The sequence below is a fragment of the Rhinolophus hipposideros genome (assembly GCF_964194185.1).
Source record: "Rhinolophus hipposideros genome assembly, chromosome: 10".
Lineage (NCBI taxonomy): Eukaryota > Metazoa > Chordata > Mammalia > Chiroptera > Rhinolophidae > Rhinolophus > Rhinolophus hipposideros.
Genome location: NC_138056.1, coordinates 69,492,804 through 69,519,713, shown reverse-complemented (window position 1 = coordinate 69,519,713; position 26,910 = coordinate 69,492,804). Strand labels below are relative to the sequence as shown.

At 39.8% G+C, this 26,910-nt stretch overlaps 1 protein-coding gene across 1 annotated transcript in view; it reads right to left on the bottom strand.

Annotated features, from left to right (window-relative positions):
- The window catches only part of ARHGAP42 (Rho GTPase activating protein 42), a 257,496-nt gene extending 230,809 nt beyond the window's left edge, over positions 1-26,687 (bottom strand). The window contains exon 1 of the mRNA XM_081061952.1: positions 25,991-26,687. Within this exon, the coding sequence (XP_080918078.1) occupies positions 25,991-26,144 (154 nt within the window). The 5' untranslated portion in view covers positions 26,145-26,687. The remainder of the gene's footprint in view (positions 1-25,990) is intronic.
- Between the last annotated feature and the right edge of the window lie 223 nt (positions 26,688-26,910).

The following is a 26,910-nucleotide window of genomic DNA, read 5'->3' as shown; positions in this document are numbered from 1 at the left end:
ATGTTAAAGAAAATACTGAACCATTACTTGCTCAACAAACTAATTTAGCCAGTGTAGGATCCACTATTAGTCCACATTTTGGGGGTAATCTTAATATATAAGCATATCCCTAAGTGAGACATTACTATGAGCCACATAGATGACTCCAATTATATCAAATTCTTATTCTTCAGATACTCAGTTTTATTTTCTTCTTTCAAATCTATTTTTAAATATGCTTCCTATATGTAACTTTAATTTTTCTACCCTTGGTGTGTTTAAAAGTTTGTCTAATTTATTTATTATCATCTGCAAACCTTATAGGACGACGTTTTGCCCTGTTTCAAACTTGCTCACTTAGGTAAATCTTCCTTTCACTAATATTCAAGCTATGCTCCTCAAAATTCTGAAATACTGCCAGTAGGTCATAACAAAAAGATGTGGTTTCTTTGAGAAGTACAGGAGTTTGCACAAAAAATAACTGTTTTCAAGAACTAGCTCAATTCTATCTCTTGACTTTAATGTCAGTTGCTAGTACAATGGCTATGACCACTTTGAAGCGCTAAGCACAGCAGAGTTGATCAGAATCTGCTTTGATAGAGTTTCACAGGACCCACGCGACGTGCCACTTGCTAAGAACTCTGTGACCTGAAAACGTCCGGTAGCACCAGAGAATGGCTCTTTCCCAACGTGTCTGCCCACTCACCTTCTCAAAGAAAACTTAATCAGGCTTCACCACATACATGCTAGACAGACATAACTCACAATAGCGTATCTCAATTTTTTTTCACATTTTCTGTAAAAACACTGTGATTTTCTTTTTACATTTTTGACCATGACTCACAGTAAGAACTGCATTTTACAATTCAACATTATCTACTCATTCATGTGTTCTTAATAAAACAGAAACATATTTTATTAAACAATATTTCCCTTAATACATTCACTATGCTATCTTATGTATTCTGTTTTTTTCTTAATACTAGTTCAACTCACTAAATCGATTTCAAGAACCCTCTCAGATCACAACCCACAGTTTGAAAACCATTGGAACATTTGAATATATAATATCCCACATGAGTAAACTTGAGTGCCAGGATAACACATGTAAAGAGTAAATACTAAACCCACATCAAATTCAAATTAGTTTTCCTTTCCTACTTGCATGAAACAAAACCCAGACTGCATCTCTATGATTTCCTTTTTTGAACTTGTCCTCTGCATAACCCAAAATCATCCTCAGATGATAAATGTTACTGATATTGTTATTCAACAGATGTCTAAGCTGCTGAAATCCCCTATGAATACTTAATTTTGTAGCATTGAGTACCTCAAGAGTTCATCGTGGAATTTTCCTCTCTGGCCCTCCTTGATTTCAGGGGCTTTGTACCAATATCCACTATCTTTCTCTTTTTTTGATTATTTAATATTTCTTTTTTCTCCACTAAACACATTCATTCTCAAAATAACCTTGAGAGAGTTTTTTAAAAAGGGGTGGGGGGAGCTTTCTTATCCTTCCTGCAATTTCTCACAAGACTTATAAAAAAGAGAGAGAAAGAATAACTCCCTTCTACCAACAAAGTAAAAGTGCTAAATTTCTAATTTTTGGTGCATTTTTTATGATGAAACTCAGGTCACTTTCTAATATTGTCTGTCCCTTAATAAACCATGCTTTAACCCCAAAGGATATAGAACCATAAAAATAGAGTTATATTTTGTATAACAGACATGTGAGTAAGTCGAGAAAGAAATGATGCTTCAAAAATCAACAATTAGTAAATTCACTAACTGGAAAATTTCTACTGGTTTATTTCTGAAGTACTCAGTTTCAAATCTTCATTAATTGCCTACAGCATTTCATTAACACAGGATCCACGAACATTTTTCAGTTACTATATATAATTAAATTCTGATCTCTTAATTATCTAAGCTTAAAAACATTCCTCGCAATAAACCACAAAGAGGTTTTAACTAAATGCACACACTGAAGAAAAATTTAATAAAAGGCACACTGTTGTTACATGCTGCATTTCTAGTCATGGCCCATATTCAACACATAATAACTCCACATCACCCATGGACCCCGTACAATTCAAGAGACAGAAACCACTGGGATCAAAACACAAGACAGGCACAGGTCCCCATGAAGCTTACATCTTAGTGGACTGTTAGTTTGGGCTAACTTTCCAAAGACATTCATAATATACATTTCCCAGTTCTTTTCTCATTTCTCATTTGTTAACTGCTTCAGTTAAAAGAAACCGATTTGTCAGCCCTTTCATAGGATAATACATTTCTGCTTCAGTATTTTCACCCATGCTGTCCTGTACTATGGACTCTCTTCCCAAGATGCTAGTCCAATTCATGGACATCACCTTTCAAGATATGCTGAATGTAATTCCTCTAGTGATCTTTCACCCACATAAAACCATCCACTTTAGTTCTTTTCACATATTTGTGCTCTGTTTAGTTTGTAAGATTTTCAAGAACAGGAATCACTGACTCTTATAAGGTCCCTAACAACTGGTATAGTTGTATTTTTCCTGGTCGATAATGGGTAAATCCTATTGACATTTAGCTTTCCTTGTGTTGACTTTTTGCTATCTCTTTCAATTACGGTTTTAATAAAAAATGAAAAAATGTTTTAATAAGGCCATGAGTAGTGAAAATGAGGAGGTGATTATCTAATAAATCAGATGAACATATACTCAGGAACTGCATACTCTCTCTTGTTACCATTTTCAGATAAACATGTACCTAAGCAGCAAGTTAAGTAGAACAGCAAGTTAAGTAGAAAAGGAAATGGGATGGGGAGGGGGCGTCCCCTTAAAGGCAGATTATTACTTCCACCATGTTTCAAGTCTTGTCCCAGCCATTTAAAGACAAGAAGAGGAAAGTTAGGTTCTTCTATTCTCCAAGTAGAGACAAGAGTTAACAAGGTTGCACAAGGGTATAATTCATTTGGAATCCACAGTAAAAGCTAAATAAGAATTATTTAGGTCTGTCTGCTATATATAGTTCAACCTAACCAGGGCTAAAAGAAGGATATGAGAAGCTTAGCCAGACATCTCTTCTCTCGCGGATGTTTACTACCTCTTCATGAGGCCCTAGAACCACCTCCAGATGTTAGAGGGCTGGCTGTCATATCTGTTCAAGAAAATTCCTTTTATACTAAAATTTTGGAATTCCCTTTCACTCTGGTAGTGGAAGAAAGATAAAGGACCCCATCAACTCTGGAAATAGAGGTTAGTTGGAATGGCTGCTTCAGATGACAACAAATTATCTCAAGTATCACACACAAAAAACACACAGAATAAGTTGTAAGTTTCTCAGGTAAGTAAACATAAAATTCAATTCACTGTTCATCCTTTGAAATGCTTATATAAAATTTAGCAAATTTAGGAATATTAAATGCCATAACAAAAACTTTTTTACATTACATCTTTTAAAGGAATTGACTTCACAGGTAAATACAATTTAATCCTCTTTAAGCAAAGTATTTCATAGTCTCTAGATCATCTAAAACCCTCTGCTAAAAAGGTTGTGCATATTTCCACAAAAACAGGATTTCAGAATCTTTGCAACATTCTGCCCATTAGGTTACTCATGATTTAAATAACAGAAAGTACAGGATACTGATACCATATTATAAAACCATACCTGTTAAGAGCGGCCAGAGCCTATTAGTCAAAATTCTTGCTTTAGATTATCCTTTATTTTTCATTAAAGAAAAAGAGTAGGTAAGACAATTGTGGCATAACAATTTTGTTAGAAAGGATGAGAAATAAACACAATAAAATCCAAACCACATTAAAAATGCAAACCCATAGATTACCGAAGTAAACAGAATGCAACAAATTTGCTCATATTTAAGCTTGGCATAGAAAGGCAATGAATACAGCAAATCACTTACAGTGATACATCCAAAGGAACAAATTTGTGCAGATTCCCTAAAGAAATCCCTGAAGCATAGCCAATAAATAGTTGATATTATACCAAATTCCTCTCAACTAAAACCTATACAATTTCCAAGTATTTTTAGCAGAAATTAAAGAGAAACCAAATTATCATTTTATTGAATTTTTTACTTTAGAAGATTATATTCCTAGCACAACGCTTAATCCACAATAGGTGATTAATAATTATCCGACAAATGAATGGATTTAATTCTCAGAATAAATCTATGTGGCAAAGATGGCTATCCCAAATTTAAAGTAAAGGAAACAGCCTCAGAAGGAGCAAAGGAGTCACCCAAGTTTAGATATCGAGTCACAGGGTCAGGATCAACTCCCAGATTGGCCTAACTGATGCCAAATCTTACCAGATGGTAGAACTCCCTTTTCATGATTTCTGAGTCTCCAGCTTTCTCCATTTATCCCTGACCCATATGCCTCACTATCTGTTACCTCAAAACCAATAAGGTCATATTTTCCTATGAGGAATTTTTCACAGGAACTAGATTTGTTTCTGATAGTTTATAAAACATAACAAAAGAAATCAAACTCACCATAGTTCTGTGCCTTAACCCTTGTCAGAAATATACTCTCAACATCCTTAAAACCTAATGTTTTCCAGGAGAACCCTCATAGTTATTAATACTAGTTATATTTTAGTACAACACCGGGTATAATTAATTTGTCCATGAAAACGGTGTGCTTATTACCACAACCAAATAAAACAGCCCAGACCTGGATATGTATATTTTATGATCACCTTCATAGGCCATTTGTAAATGAATGAAAAGAGAAACTGCTCAAAGAGAGCTGGATAAAAGAAGACAAACCAAATTAAACAGCCAGGAACTGGAAAGTATGAAAGCAAGTAGATAAAAAACCTGAAGACTATAAATTAAGGAAGTTGCTAGCAAATTATTTACAGAGAATTGTTAATGGATTGGAAAGAAATGTAGTTCAACAGTACAAACAAGAAAGACTGTCTCAACTTCTACCTCATCAACTCATCAACTCACAGTAATTGGCAGGAGTTTGAGAGCTCCTAGCCTCCCACTCCACCCCTACCTCCAATGCCCCCCCCACAACCCCATGGAAAACCTGCAAGCACAGCTGGAATCACAGCTGCAAAGCTCTGAGGGTAAAGGGGAGGAGGAACTAGCAAGACTCATTCTCCAACACCTCCTACTAGGTTCTCACTAACTTCCTTTACTCCATTACAAGGTGGGGGGGAGGGTCTTTCTAACATTGCAATCCTAGTGCATTTACACACAGCATTCCATCTTGTTAGACATTACTAAGTTTGTTCACAGACATATTTTTGTCCTCACATAATGACAAAAGCATGTACACCATTCTGTACCCTGCTTTTCTCTTAGATTTATATCACGAGTTTTAATTGACTAGATCATTACTGTTAAAGTTTACTAAATTAGTGAAGTCATTTCTAATTACCATAATTACACAAAGGTTGGGACCCAGTTCCCAAATTTAATGCTGTACCACAACAAACTCACATGGGTGCTACTGGTTATTTAAACTTGAGAGAAACACAGCTCAAGTCCTTTACATCTTGCTTAGAACTGGGTCACCAGCAAGGGGTTACAATGACTGACTCAGCTAATCTGGAGAAGGGTTGTATTCCTGAACAAACTCAGTTCTTACGGAAAGGATGAAAGGACACAGATGCTGGGTGGGAAATCAACATTACCTGCTGTAGAAGAAGTAGGATAATTGGGATCGCTGTATCAGTGCATATAAACCCTTTAAGGTTCTTGACATTTATTACTAAGGTACAGTGTGCTATTGGCAGCATAATGAAAGAGTCTTAGTACCCTAATTAGCAAAAGGCATTTAAAAAATCTTTTAGCTAATTTAATAGGTAAACAATGGAAAACTTACGCTTACATTCATTTCTGTGATTCCTGGTAGAGGGTAACAGCTGTATTTATCATTTGGTTTAATCAACTGTCACGTGTCTAGTGCTCACTTATCTACTACTCTTCCCCCACTTATCTTACAGATGCTAACCATCTGGTAGTGAATAAATATTCATTGAGAAAAGGTTCTCATTGGACAATATGAACACCTACCTATATTCAAGAGGAAGGAAAAGGTAAAGAATTCTGAAAGACTCAGAAGAAAAAGTTGGAAAGTTGATGAAAAGACTGGTAAGAGAATATGGCTCTACAGAAGCCAAGGGAGAAGAAGCTTCAGGAAGCAAGGAGTGGCCGACAGGATCAGAAATTCAACAATACAGTAAACTGATGACCACAGGATTTGACAAGGGGTCACCAGAGTCCTAAGCTTTAGAATATCTCTGTGCTAAATTTTCACAAACTCAACATAACTACGTATTCAAGTTACCTGACGATAAATATACACCAGGCAGAGTACTAGACAAAGAAAGAGACACAGACCATAGTTTAGAGCAGGGGTGTCCAAACTCCGGCCCGCAGGCCAACTGCAGCTCACAATCCATTGTTAATTGGCCCGCAGCAAATTCCAAAAATATATTTAGTTTACTTAAATAAACCAGGTGAGGCAATACTACTTCCCCTCAAGTGAGTGGCCCGGCTGCTTGTGTATTTTACCACATATGGCCCTTGGTGAAAACCACTGAAAAAAGCTTGGACAGCCCTGGTTTAGAGGAACCTGGGCTTGGTGTGTGTGCACATGTATAATTTGAAGGGGCTGGAGCAGTAGGGGTAAATAGAATTGAAAGCCTAAAGCCAAAGATGCCCGAAGACTAGTCTCTCCTCTCTGATTAATTTAAAAAGTAACTTTTTAAAAAAGTACAGTGTTTGTAATATATAATAGATGAAGTGATTTATAAGTCCTAAACACTAAAAATTTAGGGCCTGTAAAGAAACATATAAGAACTAAGTTGTCCATGTTAAGAAAATGAAGCAATCCTCTTTTCCTCCCTGGTTATAAAGGGTCGGCCGCCATCGTGAACGACACAGTTAACTGCCCGGACCAGGAAGATGATGACCAATCGACTACTTCAATGGAAACAAATGGTCATCAACATTCTTCACCCTGCAAAGGCAACAGTACCTACGACTGAAATTCAAGGAAAAAACTAGCCAAAATGTACAACACCACACCAGGTGTCATCTTTGTATTTGCATTCAGAACCCATTTCGGTGGTGGCAAGACAACTGGCTTTGGCATGATTCATGACTCCTTGGATTACACAAAGAAAAATGAACCCAGAGACTTGCAAGATATGGCCTGTATAAGAAGAAAAAGACTTCAAGAAAACAGCAAAAGGAACACAAGAACAGAATAAAGAAAAGTTAGGGGACTGTAAAGGCCAATGTTGGTGCTGGCAAAAAATGAGGTAGAGATTGGATGACAGAAGGAGTAAAGATTCCTCAGTGACTTTGTGGTGATTGAGCAGATTTTTCGTGAGAGGACTAATAAACTAAGAACTTTTTTTTAAAAAAGGAAGAAAGAAAAGAAAAGCTATCTAAATGTGTGAGCCTGAAGAAGCTTTCAAAAAACAGTTATTTCTTATTTTCAGTTAAGTTCAGCGGATGCTGCAGCTGCACTCCAATAACAGGATATGTTGGGGCTCCCCAAACTCCATGTCACAATGTATCTACCACAGGCTTCATTTCAGAATAAGGGATGAATGCAGATTTTAGTCAGGAAAAATCCTTTAAAAGATGAAAGTCTTATTCAATCACATAGCTGATACATGATCCAATTTCCTTTTGGTGAACTGTAGCAAACTGCAGATGTTTCTTTATTCAAAATGTAACTGTCTCTGGCTTCACTTATATTTCATATGTAGACTGCTTTAAATTACTTACACGTAAGTGCCACCTTCAATCTGAGAATTTATAGCCATAAACATGCTAATAATAAAAAAATATGCCAAAGCAAGAAAATATTTGATATAATGATATAAATTTATATGGAGATGGTATTATATGTATATTTTTAAGTGTGTTCCTGTGGACATGAAAGGTTAAATGAAAAATAAAGTTTAATACCATAGAAAGGCATTGAAAATGTTTCCCATTTTAAATATTTTAATATTGAGATTATTTTTTTCTGTTAAAAGATATCGTGAGATTATAATATTGACCATTTGCCGATATCTATGTACCAGGCACTGTGCTAGATACATCTCACAAGAGACTTAATCCTTATGAAAAATAGGTGGTATTATTATTATTATCCCCATTGTAAAAATGAGGAAAACAGGGCTTACACACACACACACACACACACACACACACACAGAGTCAGGATCTAAGACAATGCTTGAAGTGCAGTACATGACCCCTATAAGTTTCCGGAAGTGATCTGAGTGGATGAAGAATGGATTTTCCATTCTCATATGAGATCCCCAAGCTGTTGACTACTGTAACAGAGGTACGTGCAAGTTACACTACAAAACAGAGAAAAGCTGTCTAGAGGAGATGAAGGATACACACGGTACCTAGGAAGTCTTAACACCAAGCAGCAACACACACACCATACAATATTAGCAGCATGCCCTCAGTAAATGTAAACCCAGAAGGGCTGCGTCTCTGTCTGGTCTGTGTTTCCAAGGCCTAGAACAGTATCTGACATAGAGCAAGTGCTAAATAAATATGCGGAATGAATATAGGAGGAAATGAGTTCCATTCACTCTCTTCTCCACATCTCTCCTGTCCCATAACACTTTGCTCTCTGCATTTTCTCCTATTTTTTCTTCTCCATTCCTCTTACCACTCTTTGCACATATGTAAAAACTGCTAATGTCCTATATTTACATTATGAAATTTTAAATACTTATCCATCTATAATGAAAATGAAAACAATATGAAAATATCTCCTCCTTCATCCCACCTAGTAATTGTTTTCTCCAAAAAATATAAAGATCAAAGTGAATTTGTTATGAGAAGTTATAACTTAGATTTAAATATACATTTAGCTTTCAAACTGCTTCACATCATAAAAAAAATGTAATGTAAATGCTTATAAACCTATTAAGTTTCTATTTATAATGGTAAGTTCCAACACAGAGTTACCATATGGCCCAGCAATTCCATGCCTAGGAATAGACACAAGGGAATGAAAACATACGGCCACGCAAAACCAGGTAAAAACAGGCTCCAAATGTTTGTAGCATGATTCATAATAGCAAAAAGAAACAAAAGTAAATAACCAAGATGTCCATCAACTCATAAATGGATAACAAAATGTGATGGTATATCCATACAAATGAACATTTGGCAATAAAAATAAAGTACCAGTACATGCTAAAATATAAACAAACCCTGAAAATATGCTAAGTGAAAGAAGTCAATCACAGAAGACCACAGATTACATAATTCCATTTATAAATAAAGTCTAGAACAGGCAAATCTATAGAAACAGAAGTTATATTAGTAACAGTTGCCAGGGACCCCGGAAGAGAAAGAATAGGGAATGACCACTAATGGGTATGGGATTTCTTTTAGGGCAATGAAAAATAAGACAGTGGTTCCAAAATATATAAAGAACTCATACAACTCAAAACAAAACCAAACAATCTGATTAAAAAATGGGCAGAGGACCGGGATAAACATTTTTCCACAGCAGACATGCAAATGGCCAAAAGGCACATACAAAAAATGCTCAACATTGCTAATCATTAGAGAAATGCAAATCAAAACCACAAAGAGCATCTCCTTACATCTGTTTGAACGGTCATCACCAAAAAGACAAGAAACAACAAGTGTTGGTGAGGATATGGAGAAAAGGGAACCCTTGTACACTGTTGGTAGGAATGCAAATTGGTTCAGCTACCATGGAAACAGTATGTAGGTTCCTCAAAAAATTAAAAATAGAACTATCTTATGACACAGCAATCCCTGGGTATATTTGCAAAGAAAATAAAAACAGGATATCGAAGAATTATGTGCAAGCCTATGTCCATTGCAGCATTATTCACAATAGTCAAGATATAGAAAGAACGTAAATGTCCACCAATGATAAATGGATGAGGAAGATGTGAGATTTACATATATATGATCAAACATTATCCAGCCATGACAAAGAAGGAAATCCTATCATTGTGACAACATAGATTGATTGTGAGGGCATTATGCTAAGTGGAATAAGCTAGACAGAGAGAGACAAATGCTGAACTGGTGGGTGCCAGGGGCTGGGGGATAGGAGAAATAGAGAAAGGATGGTTAAAAAGTTACAAACGTCCAGCTGTAAGGTAAATAAGGAATGAGAATCTAATGTAAAACACAGTGACTGTCATTGATAACACTGTATTATATAAATGAAATTTGCTAAAAATTAAAGTTAAATGTTCTCACCAAAATAAAAACATTTATTTTTTTTTTAATGTTGATGAATGTGTTAATTAACTGGTGGGACTCCTTTCAAAATGTATTTGTATGTCAAATCACCTTGATGTACACTTTAAATATCTTATGATTTTGTTTGTCAGTTATACCTCAATAAAGCTGAAAACAATTTTTAAAATTAAATTAGATGATTGTGATGGTTGCATAAGCCTGTAAACACATGAAAAACCATTGAATTGTACATTTTTAAAATGATGGATTTTATGATAGTGAACTATATTTCAACAATGTTGTTTAAAAAATGAATGGCATTTTAAAAGAAGGCATTCCCATGCAATGAAAATCAGCACTCAGAAATGGCATCTTGAAAATAACATAGGCAATGCTTTGTTACAAATAGAAAACAACATAAATCACTGGTATAGTTGCACTTTCTTGGCAATATCTCTTGGATTTGAATTACTGCATGTTATTGTCACTGCTAAAGAAAAAATTCATTCTTTAATACAAGTATCAATTCCTTAAGTAAGCCTGCTCTAATTAATCTCATTCTGTTAAATCTACATAATATGACTGGCTTTTTCACTAAGACACTTGTCTTTGTATACAATTTTTCAGAAGTGGTTCCAACATTAAGTGGTTTGTGACAACCTGTGGACTTCTGCATCTCCAAACATTAGTTTGACACAACTTGTTGTAAGTCCAGTCATTTAAAAGACATTGATGAAAAATGTATCATGGTGTCCAACTCCAGCGTCCCAAAGATCTGGTGCCAACTCTTATGGAGCTAACTTGCCAGAGATTTAAAAAAAAAAAAAAAAGGCAAACAATCAAATCATTATAATAAAACACCATGTTTTTTGTAAAACCGTAAAATCTCAGAGGTGGAAAGGTCCTTATAAAGATAGCTGAATTATTCCACAGAAGCAATGGCTTCCTCTCACTACCAGCCACATTCATGATAACAAGCAATGGCACATGGTGTACAGCTCTCATACAAACATTAAATACTCTCTCTCTCTCTCTTTGTCTCTCTCTCTCTCTCTCTCTCTCTCTCTCTCTCTATATATATATATATATATATATATATATATATATATATATGCGTTTGTCCTTGTAAGGTAACAATTTTGCTTAAAAAAGCCACCTCACATCCTTTTTTGAATAAAATATGGTGGTGGTTGTTTATAACTCTGGTCTAATTTTGCTTCCTAGTCTCAACATTAGCTAGAAATGAGATAGATGAGAAATTAATATTTAATACCAAGTACTATACATTGTGCCAGATACTTTATATGTGTTATCTTATTTAATTCTACAGATTGCATATGAAATAAATATTATTCTCATGGTATACACAAGGAAAAAGCACAAAAGAAACTAAGTGACTTGCTCAGTAAGTGGCAGAACTGGGATTGAAAAGCATTGCTGATTCTAAAGCCCAGGCTCTTTCTACTATACCAGGCTGACTGCTGTTTATGTTAAATCTTCAAGGAATCTACTTAATATTAAAATGTTCTAATGGTTAAAGATTAAACGTTATTAGCACCGCACATGTGTGAATGATAATACTAAACTAGCTACAAAGCAACCACTAGTTCTTTTAGCCAGATTTAATGTTCAGATTATTTGAATAAATTGAGATTTATTTAAATTAATGTATGTTCTGACAGAAGTGCAAAATACAATCTCCCACAACAACAAAAAAAAAAACGAGAAAATGTAAGCCATAATCTAAGGATTTAACATGGGAAGAGTGTCTTGCAACTGACATCTTAGTTCTGCACCCTTATTTCATCGTTTCTCATTCACTCTCATCAGTGGGTGTCACCAAACATCACACTCAGTCAGCCGGATTCCAATTTCCATTAGAGCATTTAGAAGAACCAAGGCAATAACGGAAAGAAAAAGACATGCACACAACAGAGCTTAAACCTAACAGTCCGGGAAACTTTCACTCACTGCTTATTCCTTGTTCAGGATTATTATGATCTCTATCTTCTTTGTTTAATGCCTGAGGTCGGCGTTTTCCAGCCCCTGCTTCACTTTCCAAACCTTTCCAAAAATCCAGACTGCCTGTTCATTGTTCCCTACATCCCCCTGCCCCAGGGTAGAACTCCCCTTAAGCTCATAGAGCCCTTACGAAATATCTTTTTTTTTTTTTTTTTAATAATCTGTTTTGTCATTAGAGTATCATCCAAATGTCCTCTTCTGGTGCTTCTGACGCCAATCATACCACCTTTCCTGGATCAACTAGCAACCCGGCTCAATTCAATTCTCTCACTGAGCCAACTGAATCTTCCTTTGCAGTTTTTAATTAAATGTTCCTTTTTACCCCATAATTCCCTGCTCTCAGACCTTCCAGCAATGCCTGGCCCATCTCATTATTTTCTTTTCTCACCAATAACGTCTGGGATGATCTCACCTCAAACATAATTACATTTACAAACCATCTGTGCATCATAAGAAACACCTAAGACAGTGCTTGCTTTTGTAAGCCACTGTCTGCTTTCAATGCAGAAACCAATGTGGAAAAAAGATCTTTCATCTGCAGTGTGGCCTGTTATATTTTGTGAAACTGCCCACTTCTGACAAGTGCAAGTTGTGCCCCCCATTTTTAATAACTTTTATAGACCACAAACCTGCATAACAGAGGCCCCAGCAGATAAGTCAATGAAGTTTCAAAATCTATGTTGCCTGTTCATCAAACCTAAATGCCAGCATAATGCTTTCTTAGTTTCCAGATAATAGTAGATAACTATTCATTTGTTCAAAAGCAAAAAGCTAAATCCAAACCATGACACACTGTCTAATCGTTTCCTACCAAACTGATTTAATTTGCAGGACAAACAAGCCCATACTTTAACATTCAACTAAAGCATTTCCACTGAAGTAATCTTGTTTCTAAAGAATGATAACAAACATTGAGGAGAACTTGTTCAAGTCTTGAAAAAAAGCTGAAATTTTTAAAATTACAATGTTACATTTTTATATTATGTTACTATGCGTTTTTTTTTTTGTTTTTTTTTCCATTGGCGCACACAACAATCCTACAAGGAATATAGGGCAAATACAATTCCCATTTTTGAAGAAAATAGGGTCTGGGATGAATGACTTGTATCCATGCCACTAGTTAATGGCAGCACCAGGACTGGAATGAAATTCTAACCCCTGGTGCTGACTGCGGTGGCCTGGGTTACCCAATCCTAACCGTCAGCACAACCAGGCCAGAGTAGTCACATATGAAGCCTGGCAGGATCAACATTAAAGAGCCGACTTATAGTCAGTCCATTCCCTGGCTCACTCCCTCCACAGATATTCAAAACCCTTCTTCGTATCATGCTCTTCTTAGTAGAATACAGAGTGGTTCATGTTCAGCAATTACTCAGCATCCACAATGCGGTCACAGCTGATGAGAATACAGATTCCTTGGCACCTAGAAGTTCATATTAAAAAGACTAAGTAGAATCTAATAAACAGAGACGACAGGGAGTATGTCATGTGACTATGGAGTCATAGATTGGAGTGATGTATTTACATGTGGAGGAACGTCTTGGATTGCTGACAACACCAGAAACTAGACGAGGCAAGGAGAGATCCACCCTAGAGCATTCAGAGAGAGCGGGGCCCTGGTGTTACCTTCATTTTGGACTTCTGGCCAAGTGTTTGAAGCTAAGAAAAAGCTAAGAAAAACATCTCTCTCTCTCTCTCTCTCTGTCTCTCTCTCTCTCTCTCTCTCTCTCTCACACACACACACACACACACACACACACACACACACACAGAGAAGAAGTATTAGTGCAGGCAGAGAAAATCAAATTTAAGATATTGTGGGCATGGAATTGCAGGACTAATCAAATATTAGGTCTAGATAGAGTGAAAAGCCTCCAATTTAAAAATGGAGTAGAAGGAAACAGGAAGACTTCGAAGGACTCGTGTTACTCTCTGAGATGACCAGGTGGATGAGTACATAACCCAACAAATGAGAGCACAAAAATAACAAGCTGGAGGAGAAGGAAGTACTTTGTTTTGACAGAGTCTGAGATGCCTGAAGCACATCCAGGTGGTAATAGGTAGTAGGCTGGTGAAAATCAGACCCACAGCTCAGAAAAATGAGGTCAAGGGTGGAACCCTGGGAGCAGATGTTATCACACAAGGAAAACAAACAGTAAAAAGGCTAGGAAGAATCCTTGCACACCACCCGCTGCTTCAGAGGATAGAGGAAATTACTGAAAATGGAAGGGAAATTCAGCAACATCACCTACTGAGAAAAAGGTGCAATGATGGAGCTGGAATACAAAGGAAGTAATAATGTTAGAAATGGTCACCGAAGGAAAACCAGGAATGACAAGCAGTCAGTATAAGCCTTTAAAAGTTTCTGCCTATTATTTCCTACATTGACATCATTTTTTCATGAGTTCACAGCTTTCCCAAATCTTCTCCAAACAGTGTGGCCCTTAAAAAAGTCACCCATATTATCTCTTATATTGACAATTTTTTACTGTCCCTCAAATTTCCCGCAACCAACTTTTAGAACAGGTTAATTAATCTCTCATTCCTTTGATTCTCCAAGTGTCACATAATTTTTGCATAGAAGGCTCACAAAGTCTGATACAAGTTCCAAAACCATAATATTTAAATTGTTTTCACAATTTTAATTTGCTTCTCCTTGTTAATCCCTCCCATGATGTGGGGATGGAGTCCCAGAGAGCAGTTTCCAGGCTCTCGGGATCGAGTGGCGGGGAGCTGGCTCAGGTGGTGGTTGGCCGTTGGCTGTAACTGGTTGGCCCATTGGTTGCTGATGTAACTGCCGTGATTGCGTTGGCTGGTTGGCTGGTTGGGAGGCAGAAAAGCAGACAGCGGGTTGCAGATCGTATGGATCCTACTTCGTGTGCCCCACCCGGCCGCCAGCGAGTATATAGTGGTATGACCCCCCTATCTATGGCTCTGTGGGTGTTCCTTTTTGGCCTCACCATACCCTGCATTCTTATGTGGGGAGCGGGAGCTGAGACCCCACGTGACACCCTGCATGACACATGGCGCAGCGAGCAGGGTTTGGTGTCGGCCGAAACTCTTCGTAAGGTAACAGAGCAGTTTATACGTATGAAAGCTGTTTCAGAAGGCCCGTGAGCTGTGCCGGAAACTGGAGGCGCGGTCTGCCTGGGAGACTTAAGCCTCCAGATGGCACACCATCCTCTTGGCCATAGAAAGCTTCACCTTACTTTTGGTAATCTGCTGCGGCCTTAGGCTCCGAGGGTTGCAGACATCTTGCACCGAGGCCTCCACCCAATCGGACGCCTGGCACGGTGAGCAGGATTCCAGCCAGGGAGAAATGGCATCTGACTCTGGGCATGTGGACCCAGAGTGGACATGTGGACCCCACACAGTGTGCAGTACCCAGTAGCTACTATTCTCAGAAGTTGGACCCCCGAGGAGGAGTGGGAGGACATGGATGGCTCTCCGGGCTGCGTGTAGAGGGCCCTGCAGGTTCTAGCTGAGCGGTTGCCAGAGGAGGCAAAGAGTACAGCTGGCATGTGGGCTGGATGTCCCTCACCATGTTGCGTCATTAACATGGAGGACACGCTTAATGAAATAGCTCAGGTGCAGGACCAGCAGCCCTGGGGGAGGCACTGGAAGCTCGGGACCGTCGGTTGGAGGAGGTTCTCACCGTGGTGCATCATAACTCGCAGGAAGCACTTGCTGGAAATAGCGCAGGTGCGGGACCAGGTGTCCCAGTGGGAGGCGCTGGAAGTTCGGGTCGCCTGTTACAGGATGGAGCCCCACAGTGGAGACTCTGAGGCAGAAGCAGAAGACAAGTGGAGACAATGTAGCTCCCAAACCCCAAGCCAGGCTCATCTTGAAGCAAAAGGTAAAGCATGATCAGTCTTTGGGCCCGGGGTCGTTGCTGCTGGCAACCCAGCTGTGACTGAATTCACAACCCACACCCCTTACACTCCCACTTAGTTGCAGGAGCTGGGGAGGCAGTGCTAACAGCGCCCTGGAGAGCCAGTCTCCGCTTGGCTACTGTGTTTATGGGATGAGGGAGCAGACAGCATTCTCTGCTCCCCAGGCGAAATGGAAAAGAAATGAAAAAGCTAGGCTCCATCCCTGCGACAAAAGTTACAGAATTGCCATAGCAGTTGGCCCAAGACCAGGGCAACCACACTCTAATGGAGTGGCTCACTGCTGCGGTACGCATAGTATGGGGACAGGCTGGAGCTGCCAGACACTGTGACTAAATGGCAATCGTATACTGAGCTTACTCAAATCATCTGTGAAATGGTAGACATGCTATGTTCAATCCTAATATGTGGGGGCCGGATAACGAGCATTTTACAACCAGCATGAGAGATCTGGTTTTGGATACTGCCCCTGCAAGTGCTTTTGGATCCTTGGTTGCCATTCTTTGTGGGATGGAGGATCCATGAAGTTACAATTGCTACGGCCACCATAGGGGATGTTGAAAACCGGAGGAAAAGGAAGTTAAGACAGGAAGTCTGAGAAGTTAAGGCCTGGAAGCCAAGTCAAAAGTAAGGGGGTAAGGTCGTGGGCCTCAGAGAGCAACACGAATGCAGATGTGGCATGATCTTGTAGCAGCAGGGGTTGATCGGGAAAAAATAGACTGACAACCCAATGCACTCTTGTTGGAACTTTGGAAACAGTTGTGTCCAGAACAGCAATTCCAGAGAAGCCTAAAGGAAAAGTCCGAGAAAATGTGACCCGTGTCCCTCCAGGACTTCATGCAGCCACTTGAGGCCTACTCCTTTCAGATTGATTGGGGGGGGGGGGGGGGTGGCCAAGGTACCCGGTCAGAAGGGACGAGCAGGGACCGGAGGCTCCACCCCACATGGAACTGTCCATACATTGGTCCCGTCCTAATGTGCAGAGGGTTTGGCCCTAGTTCACACTGGCGCAGACTGCAGTCTTGTTTATGAGAAACCCTGGCTGTGCCCAGGAGGTCTGGCTGTGTCCAGAAAGTAGGTGGACATCGAGGGACAACCCCTGGACCTTTTTTTTTTCATGAGCTGGGTTCCTGACATAGGGTCCCTCGCAGAAGAAGATTGTTGTGTAGATTGTGAGGCGAGACCCTGGAGGGGTGGAGTGTGGAGACAGAGTCCCAGAGAGCAGTTTCCAGGCTCTCGGCCTCATGTGGGAGGTGCTGGTTCGGGTGGTGGTTGGTTGGTGGTTGGTGGTGGTTGGTTGGCTGTTGCCGGTTGGCCAATTGGCTGCTGATGTAACTGCGGTGACTGCGTTGGTTGGTTGGCTGGTTGGGAGACAGAAAGGCGGACGGTGGATTGTGGATCGTGTGGCTTCTGCTTCCTGTGTCTGCAACCCAGCTGCCAGCAAAAATATAGTGGCATGACTCCCCTATCTATGGCTCCGTGGGTGTTCCTTTTTGGCCTCACCATGTCCTGCGTTCTTATGTAGGGAGCAGGAGCTGAGACCCCGCGTGAGTCCCTGCATGACACATGCCCACTAACTCCTTTTTAGGTGGGGGAGGTAGGGGACATATCTTTCATTGAGACTTTTAAGGAATAAGAAAATTACACAAATAACGAAAATAAAATTATCATTATGGCAAAGTAAAATCAATTTACATAGCTTCCACTTGAAGAGATAATACACTATACAAAAGGCCCATTTCTATTAGCAACTCAATACTCCCCTCCACACACAAACACATATCAGTTTGCTGTAAGTTAAATCATCACTTTTCCTGTGTACTAAACAGAGACCCAAAGCTGGGTCTTGCATTTGGATAAGCTCCAGCAGATGTTTACACACAAGGCTTGTCTTTTACATTTGGCTTGTCTTTCATGAACTAGCAAGCAGTACTGTTTTTTAGATTTTGTGTGAGGAAATATGATAGGAATTCCACTACTGAGAAATGTGTCTGACTTCCAAATAAAGGGGGTCATTTTATGTCTACCTACTTTTTCCCAGAGTAAAGCCAAGGTCTGGAAGAGTACTATTAATGTAACAAGGTTATGTACCTGGTGCATTTCCCCCAATTTTCTTTCATATCACCTGACATTGAGAACCATCCCAGCATGGTTCTGTCCTTGACAAAATACCAGGAGCTTTCCATTATACCTGATAATCACCCAAATCAGATAAACCAATACAAAAGAAGTCACATTTTGCCATTTTTAAAATACCATTGAATGGAGACTTTTACCACAGCATCTAAAAATTGAAAAATCTGTTTAAATAATTAATATAAAATAATCTACAAAGAGTTAATTATTAATCTTAGCCTAGCCTTTTCTCACCATGTTCCATGTAAAAATTACAATTAGACATACGAGTATTACTCTCAAATGAAAGATTCAAAATTCCACAAATTAGGGCTTATTTGTTTCTTCTGTTATACATACATGTCTCTGCAACAAAGGAAAAGTTAGAAAAACTGGCAGATTATTAGTTATTAAAATCTCATTCCTTACACAGAATGTTGTACATGTGTATTTTGCCGTAACACTCCCTTCAGCCTTGTAACTGAATTCTTGTTAATAAAATCAGAATACTGCAGATAGGAATAACGACATATTCTGATTAACCAAAACATTCCAGTTAGATGTAATCCTGTAGAGAAAAATCCACATTACCAGAACTATCCAGGTCCAAGTTGAAATTCACCTGGCCAAAGACAAAATTGTTAAAATAACTATATTTCTATCGACAGCCCTATTATTACCCTGTCTCTTGGCCTCTGCAAAGGCCATTAAGATTAACAAATATTAAGGAAGTTGTTTCACTTACACAAAACCCAGCCATTACACTCAGCACATGACAACTGCAAAAGATGCAGCACAGATTCCATGCACTGGAGAACCAGGTGCTCAGGAATTGGTTTTCGTTTTCAGAATGAAAGTAAGCAAGAAGCAGATAGCAAGAAGTCCTTGGCTGATGAGGCCAGATCCACTGGGGATACACTATAAGGATTATTAGATGCTGGGCAGAGGTTCAGGAGGATGGAGGAAAAAGGAAGGCTGGCAGAGCTGCAAGCTGAAACTGGTGGGCCGCAGGTGGGGAGACAGGGCAGCTGGCACCTGTCTAGCAGGCGGAAATGAGCAGAAATTACCATCCAGACGGATGGGATGGCTGGGGCCACAACAGGTGGCAATTGGCTCTGGCAAGAAACGATATTCGTGAAAGAGATTCAAGACTAAATAGCCCCCTTTCCTTCACCCTTTCTCATCTGTCCAAAATACACATTTCATTGTTGCATAATATTTACTGTATACAGCCTAATAGTCTGAAATTTTAACCTAATATTTATCTTTATAAATCTAGAGAAAAGAGTTGTTTTCACTTTCTATGTATACATTACTTGAATAAAATTGTACTTGACACCAAAGCAATACTGAATGTAAGCTTCATTATTTTTCTTACATAATCTGAGCTATGCTTACCCATCATCAACACAATTTACATTGTGCTGTAAGAAATGTTTATCATTGAGAAGATATGTGTTAAAGCTGCTTTTCGTTGACTTAAAAGTTTAGTAGTTACCTGAGTTTTTTGTACTTTCAGAGTACCTTGATCATAACTGTCACAGGAGACAGTGTAAAACGTGATTACTGGTAAGCCATTCTTCTCCACTAGGCAGGAGACATTTTCTTCTCTCGTAGCAACCCATTCACTGGCCTTCTAACAGGCCAGCCCCTCAATTACCACTACTTGCTGAAAAAAGGAAATCCAATAGAAATAAAGACACATACTGTTAAAGGGCACCTATAAAACTCCAGTAGAGAAGCAGGGTTGGTAGATGGATGTATTCAGCCAACCCAATTGAATTCCACTTTGATGAGCGCCAAGGCTCCCATTTAAATTAACACGAGTATAACTGTTTTTACTCGTACAGGTCCCTGAAGCAGAACATTTAAGCACCACATTCCGAATCTATCAGTTCCTAAAATTAATTACAGTTCATTTGACATATACAGTTACTTCTGCTCATTTAACTCAAACTCTAATGACTCTAAGACCAAATGAATGGTTGAAGTAATTCCACAGCTGCCCAACTAAACAAGCAAAAGGACCATAGAGGAATAAGCAGCAGTGAGGTAGCGCTCACAGGGTAACAAGAATCTACGAGTTCCCCTCAAACTAAATAAAACCTGGGTTCAAATTTAAATACTCAAAATAGCTTAATACAATAGTAATTCTCACTGAAAGTTGAAGAATGATCAAATGAATAGACCAATAACAAGAAAGGCTTTCTCCGTGCCACCAAAAACTGGTAGCAAAGTGGGCTCTGAACATACACACAAAATGACTGGCTTGAAGTCAAAACACAAGTCCAGCTTGGACAAAGGTGAGTATGTGAAATACAACAAATGGAAGGCAGGAGTACCTCACGCTTTCTAAGATATTTCAATGTAGCCTTTGCATTTAGGGGTTTCTTTTACTACAGAGGGTGCCAAAAAAAATGTACACACCTTTTAAGAAAGGAAAAGTGTATTAAAATTACAATACTCAATACATACCAATAGCAAAAGATGAATACAAGTCACGTTTGACTTCTACAATTACAAGAGGTGCTCAAAGTGGTTACCATCAGCATCTAGACTTCTGATTACGGCAAACTACTGCTTGATCAACGTTGACCAAAGTGTCCACTTGTATACATTTTTTGTCACCCCCCTCCCCAGTATAAACAAGTATTTACTTACAGGGGCACCATAGCAGTATACTTCAGACTGAGGTCTGAGGGCACTGAGGGTAGTCACCTTTAAGAAATTGTGTGCTTCCCTCTTGCTAATCTCTTAATTAACTGCATATCCTACATCAATTTATGAGCAACCAACTTCTACGACTCAAATTAGGTCCCCTTCTTCTTTGGGTCATGGATCATTAATACTTTAACAACAGAAGCAATATGACCAATGAATAAATAAAGTTTGTGACATATTAAGGCCACCATCAGGGCAAGAAGATTTTGAAGAACTGCAGTTTCAATCGGGAAAAACAGTGAGAAAATGAATCATCAACACAAGATATTATCAGCAGTCTTTATGTGAGAGGAAATTTTGTTCCAGCAAAACATCATCCAGTAGATTAATTAAATATAGCTGAAAAGTTTTTTATTGGTTTCACAGTATTATTTATATTTAATTGTAAATTGATTTGCTTTTAAGGTTGTATGAATGAGCATAAGAATTACAGTTTCATGTGTATGTATGTATTTAACTATCATAATAACTAAATCTATATTAGAGTCCACCAAAATTTTTTTTTCCTTCTAAAGAAGCCCAGACACACTATCTAGGATATATGAGAAACTATCCTAAAGGCAAAGTTGGCCCATTCCACCTTGGGCAATGAGACCAAAGGGATCTCGGTAAGAAAGGGGAGATAGCCGAGACGCTGCAGGGCAAGGTGGAGGAAAGAATGAATGTTAATATGCTCTCTTCACTCGAACAATTCAATTCAATCAGTATAATTCTATTTGTGTCTATTCTTTTTCCTCTTTTGTCTTTTTTTGGGGGGGCAGGGGCGTCTATTCTGTCTATTTTTGCAAGGACATAGCTCTGCTTAAAGATAGTTCTTTCAATTCAAAAGTATAAAGAAAAGACAAAGTAAAGGAGGAATTATGACACCCATGTTGAAATGATTCTTTGGAACATGAAAGGCGAAAATTAATAAGGAAAACTAGTTTATGATTTCACAACTCAAATTTTAAGACTGGCACCTGTAAAAGAACAAAGTTCATAGAATAACATTTGATGAAAAGGGTGGAGATTTTTGAGTCATAAAGCATAAAGTAAAACCCAATTCATCAGTGTCAAATATTCTCAAGTATCAGTAACCAAAACAAACATCTATATGACTTGTAACAATATGAACAAATAATTCTAGTGGTAAGATTTTTTTATAGATGTTTCCTCATTTTACAGGAAAGGTAGGATGCAGAGAGGTTAAGTTACTTAAACCAATAATCACACAGCATTTGACAACACCAGAACTGGAACTCAGGTCTATGTCAATCCACTTAATTACTAATAACTGACATCCATTTTCTCAGAGTGGATGTGAATAGGAAATGCAATAATTCCTTTAAAGAACATGTTAAGTATCTTACAGAAGTTATTTAAAATTAAAATCATCCTGTCAAAGTCTTTATTTATAAGGATCCTTCCAAATACTCTACTGAAGATACCTACATCCTGAACCAAAGATCAAAAAGCATATGTAACTCCTACTGGAATAGTCATGCATGTATTAACTAAGAGTACATGCCAAAACTCTCACCAGAAAAGTTATTAACCAAGATGAAAATAACAGAAGATGCTTAGAAGTGTATTAATGAGTGTCAGTTATTGAAGGTTATATTAAGAAACCATTAATTAATGAAAATAAAGTGCTAAAATAAAACTGAAATGGTTAATGGATACACTATTGAAACAGTAGGTATAGAGAATGGAAAGGCTTAGTTTAAAGATAGGAAAGGTGAAGGCTTCCTGGCAGAAAGGAAAAACTGTCAGAAGGGGCAGGATTGGGGAAAGGAGGGCTCTTTGGTAAATCGAAGATAGAACCAAGCACGCTTCAAGTCCTTTAGTCCTATCCTCACAGTTTCAGATAAAAGGCATTTAGCACCCCAGCCCAGCCTCAAAGCATCCTCCCTAAGGGACAGAAGGTAGCTTGGTGGGGGAAAAAAGCAGTGCCATCATGTGACTTCAAGGGTTCCTTTGCCCCAACTCTCTCCCATTTGGCAGCTGATTCTGGGAATTCTTTTAACAAGGAATAAAATGTTTTCCTTCCACAATGAGAGAATCACACATTGCTTAAGGACCAGGATACATTCTGAGAAATGTGCCGTTAGGCAATTTTGATTTCGTCATTGTGCGAAATCAAAGACTGCAGTCACACAAACCTAGATGGTATAATCTACACATCTACGCTATATACGGTACAGTCTACTGCTCAAAGGCTACAAACCTGTACAGCATGTTATACTGAATGCTGCAGGCGGCTGTAACACAATAGTAAGTATCTGTGTATCTAAACATATCTAAACATAGAAAAGGTACAGTACAGATACGGTATAAAAGATAAAAAAATATTGTACACCTGTACAGGGCACTTATCATAAATGGAGCTTGCAGGACTGGAATTGCTCTGGATGAGTCAGTGAGTGGGTGACGAGTGAATGTGAAGGCCTAGACCATTACTGTACACTACTGTGAACTTTATAAACACTGTACACGTAGGCTACACTACATTTATACAGCAATACAAGATTAAATCAAGCACAAGACAAAATGATGCAATCAAAGAGTCAGTAAACAGGAGATGCAAGAGGCTGCCACTGGTGTAACATGACATACTGTTTTACAAGAATCTTTTCTTTGTAAGTAGAAAGAATACAATCTAAAATAATGATAAAAAGTATAGCATAGTGAATACATAAACCAGTAACAGTCATTTATTATCAATTATCAAATATTATGTACGTACTATACTTTTATAGAACTGGCAGCACAGTAGGTTTGTTTACACCAGCATCACCACAAACACGTGAGTAATGCATTGCCCTATACATTAGGACAGCTACAAGGTCACCAGCAATAGAAAATTTTTTAGTTCCATTATAATCTTATGGCCCCAATCGCTATTGACCAAAACAAACATCATTATGCAGCACATGAGTGTAATGCACTCTCATCACAAACTTAAAAATCCTAAGAAAGGTAACAGGTTGTATATTTAAGTGCATAAGGCCAAATTAATAAGGTGGGGTCTGTATATTCAACGAACTTACACTCTTAAGATTTCTTCACTTACGAGGAAGAACAAACCTGTAGGAATAGAAATCACCTGATTTTTGCAATACTAGATTCAAAAATCACAATAAAGTACATAATATTATTAGTAAGATAATGTACATTTCAGAGCTTTTATCACAGCTTTATAAGTATTTTCACCCTTTGAAACACTAAAACTGATCTCCAGCAGAGCAGAGTGAGGAGAAATGTCATTTGTAGACCATCTGGCACATCTAGCAAGTCAGCTCAGCACTTAGCACTCTGAGATGGCGCAACTTTTTGAAGAGGCATCAGGCTCTGAGGCAAAGAGGCCAGTCCCAAGACCTCAAGCGGGATTTGCAAACCGGCAGGAGAGTTCATCTATGTGTATACACAGGATGAAAAGAACTGCAGATAAACCGTATTTTTCACAAATCGTAAACGATGTTATCAGTAGTAGCCTCAAATTCAGAAATTAAGTGAATGTGAGCACAAAACATACTTTCTTTACACTGGTTAAGTAAGTGATAAGTATTAGGTTGGTGCACAAGTAATTGCAGTTTTTGCAATTAATTTTAACCTTTTAAACTGCAATTACTTTTCCACCAACCTAATAAATGTTCTAGCATTTGGGATGGTTAAAATAAAAAAGGATTTGGGAGCACACTAATTTCAATGCATTTGGCTAAGCTCCATCCTTACCATTATTAATACATGCTTCAAAATACAGATCAGATGCTAATGTTGTCTGTTTCAGAAAGAAACACACATCCCCATCATGTTGTTATTGACCTGGCACTTGACATATACTATGATGCTTCCCGAACATATATCCTGGGATTGCTAGATCACCTAAAGACCTCTCCACCTTATGAAAATACTTCACTCACCCAGCCTTCAGAGGCCAGAGATTCCAGGGCTTCTTTTTCTTTTTCTTCACAATTCTTGTTAAAATATAGCTAACACACAATATAATTTTAGTTTCAGGTGTACACCATAATTACTCAACATTTATATACCTAAAGATGTGATCACCATGGTAAGTCCAGCCACCAACCAGCTATCACAATATTATTGACTATATTCCCTATGCTGTACATTACATCCCCATGGCTTTCCAGGGCCTCTTTTCAGTAGCCAAAGCATTCCGAAGTCTTTATTTAAGGATGCAAAAACGTCCTGGGAAAGGTAACAAGTTGAGCATCATCATTTAATCACTCAATTATCTGTTAAGAGAAACTCTGGAGTTTCTTTTGCTAAGTCTCCCTTATGTCTGAGTAATTAAAAGTGAAGATCCAGATCAAGAGGCCTCTGGACAAGGAGGAGGGAGAAGCCCCTAAGGGCGTTGTTTACTTTCTACAGGTTATCAGAGGTTCTGATTGGCTCTGAACTCTCATCCTCAACGATTTGACCAACACCAGATTTACAGCGCAAACCAAGAATTTAAATGTACAGAAACTTGTAAAGTGATAAAATCCACTGGTGCCAGCCTGTCTTACTAAACGGCGAAACTACAAACGCCTATTAAAAACAAAACAAAACTCAACGCTGGTGTCCAATGAAGAGCCACTGATATACATAAGAAGTGAATCATGCTCTGAATGTTACTAAATAGTCTCGTTTTATCCTTAAGACAAACTCTTGAATCCTTCCTTAGGGGTCTTTTTTAAGTGTTCCCACTAGACACAGGAAAATTACAAAGAAGACCAACAGTCCCCAACATGTTTCCAGAAACGTCACACGAAACGATGACTTCTGTACACCTTTCCTCAGGATACATCCCAGCGTCCAGTAGAGAGCTGTGCCCTCTGTGTAGGCATGGAAGTAACTACCAACACCTACGAGCAAACTTTGTTAGCCACCAGCAGGGGAGCTCTTCAGCTTTGTCCCCAAACCCATTCAAACAAAAGAAGCTCCGTGTCCTCCATCCCACTCCGCAGACCCGCACCCCGCGGGAACACTCCACAGCCCCGCTCCCTCCCCACCCTCCCCGGCCAGCTCGACTTACTCCTCAACGCCCCGATGAGCAGAGAGCCGTCCTTGATGAGCTCTTTGATGAACTTGTTGGTGCGCTCCAGCTCAATCTCGTGACACTGAAGGCGCTCCCTGAAATCCGGGCTGTCCAAGTAGGAATCGCTGAATTCCAGAGTAGGCAGCCCCATGGCACAGGCACTGCCAGCGGGCGCCGGGGGTCCGTCGGGGCCGGCGCTCGGGGCGGGGACAGTCGGAGACGGCGGCGGGCGCTGGGGACGCGCGATCGCGGGGGACGCGTCGGGACGCCAGGGGACTGCGCCAAGGACACGGGCCCCTCGCCGCCCGCCGCCCGCGCCGGGCTCCCGCGGCGCGCGGACGCCTCCGGGCTCAGTCTTCCCCGAAGGGGAGGCGGGCAAGGACACCGGGGCTGGGCCGACGCGCGGATCCGCTCAGGGTGTCGCCGTCGCGGCGCATCGTCGCTGCGCGCACCGAGGCGGCCGAGGCTCCGGGCCGCGGCCGGAGCAGGAAAGTTCTCTGGCGGCGCGCAGACACTTCCGGCAGCTCCACTCCCCTGCTCTCCCGACGGTGTTTTGTGCGGGGAGCCTGCAGCGCCCAGCCGCCTCTCGGGCCGGGCCGGGGAAGCCCTCCCCCTCCGCGGACGCAGGCTCAGAGCGCCTGCAAATCGGCCCGGGCTCGCAGACCCTCCTCCTGCCTCCGCGCTTCCACCCCTCGCCACCCCGCCCCTTCTCCCACTTACCCTCCTGCCGCCACCCACTGGCCCGCACTTGGCTCCCAGGCTCCGCGCTGCTGCGGCCCGGTGGCGCTCCTGCCTTCGCGGAGGGCGTCAACCCTGTCCCCTGCTGGACGCCTGGCTCCTTGTAACCCACCGGGACACTGTGGGGTCCTCCAAGTCACAAAACATTCCCCAACTCCCAACATACCTCCCCTCCTGCC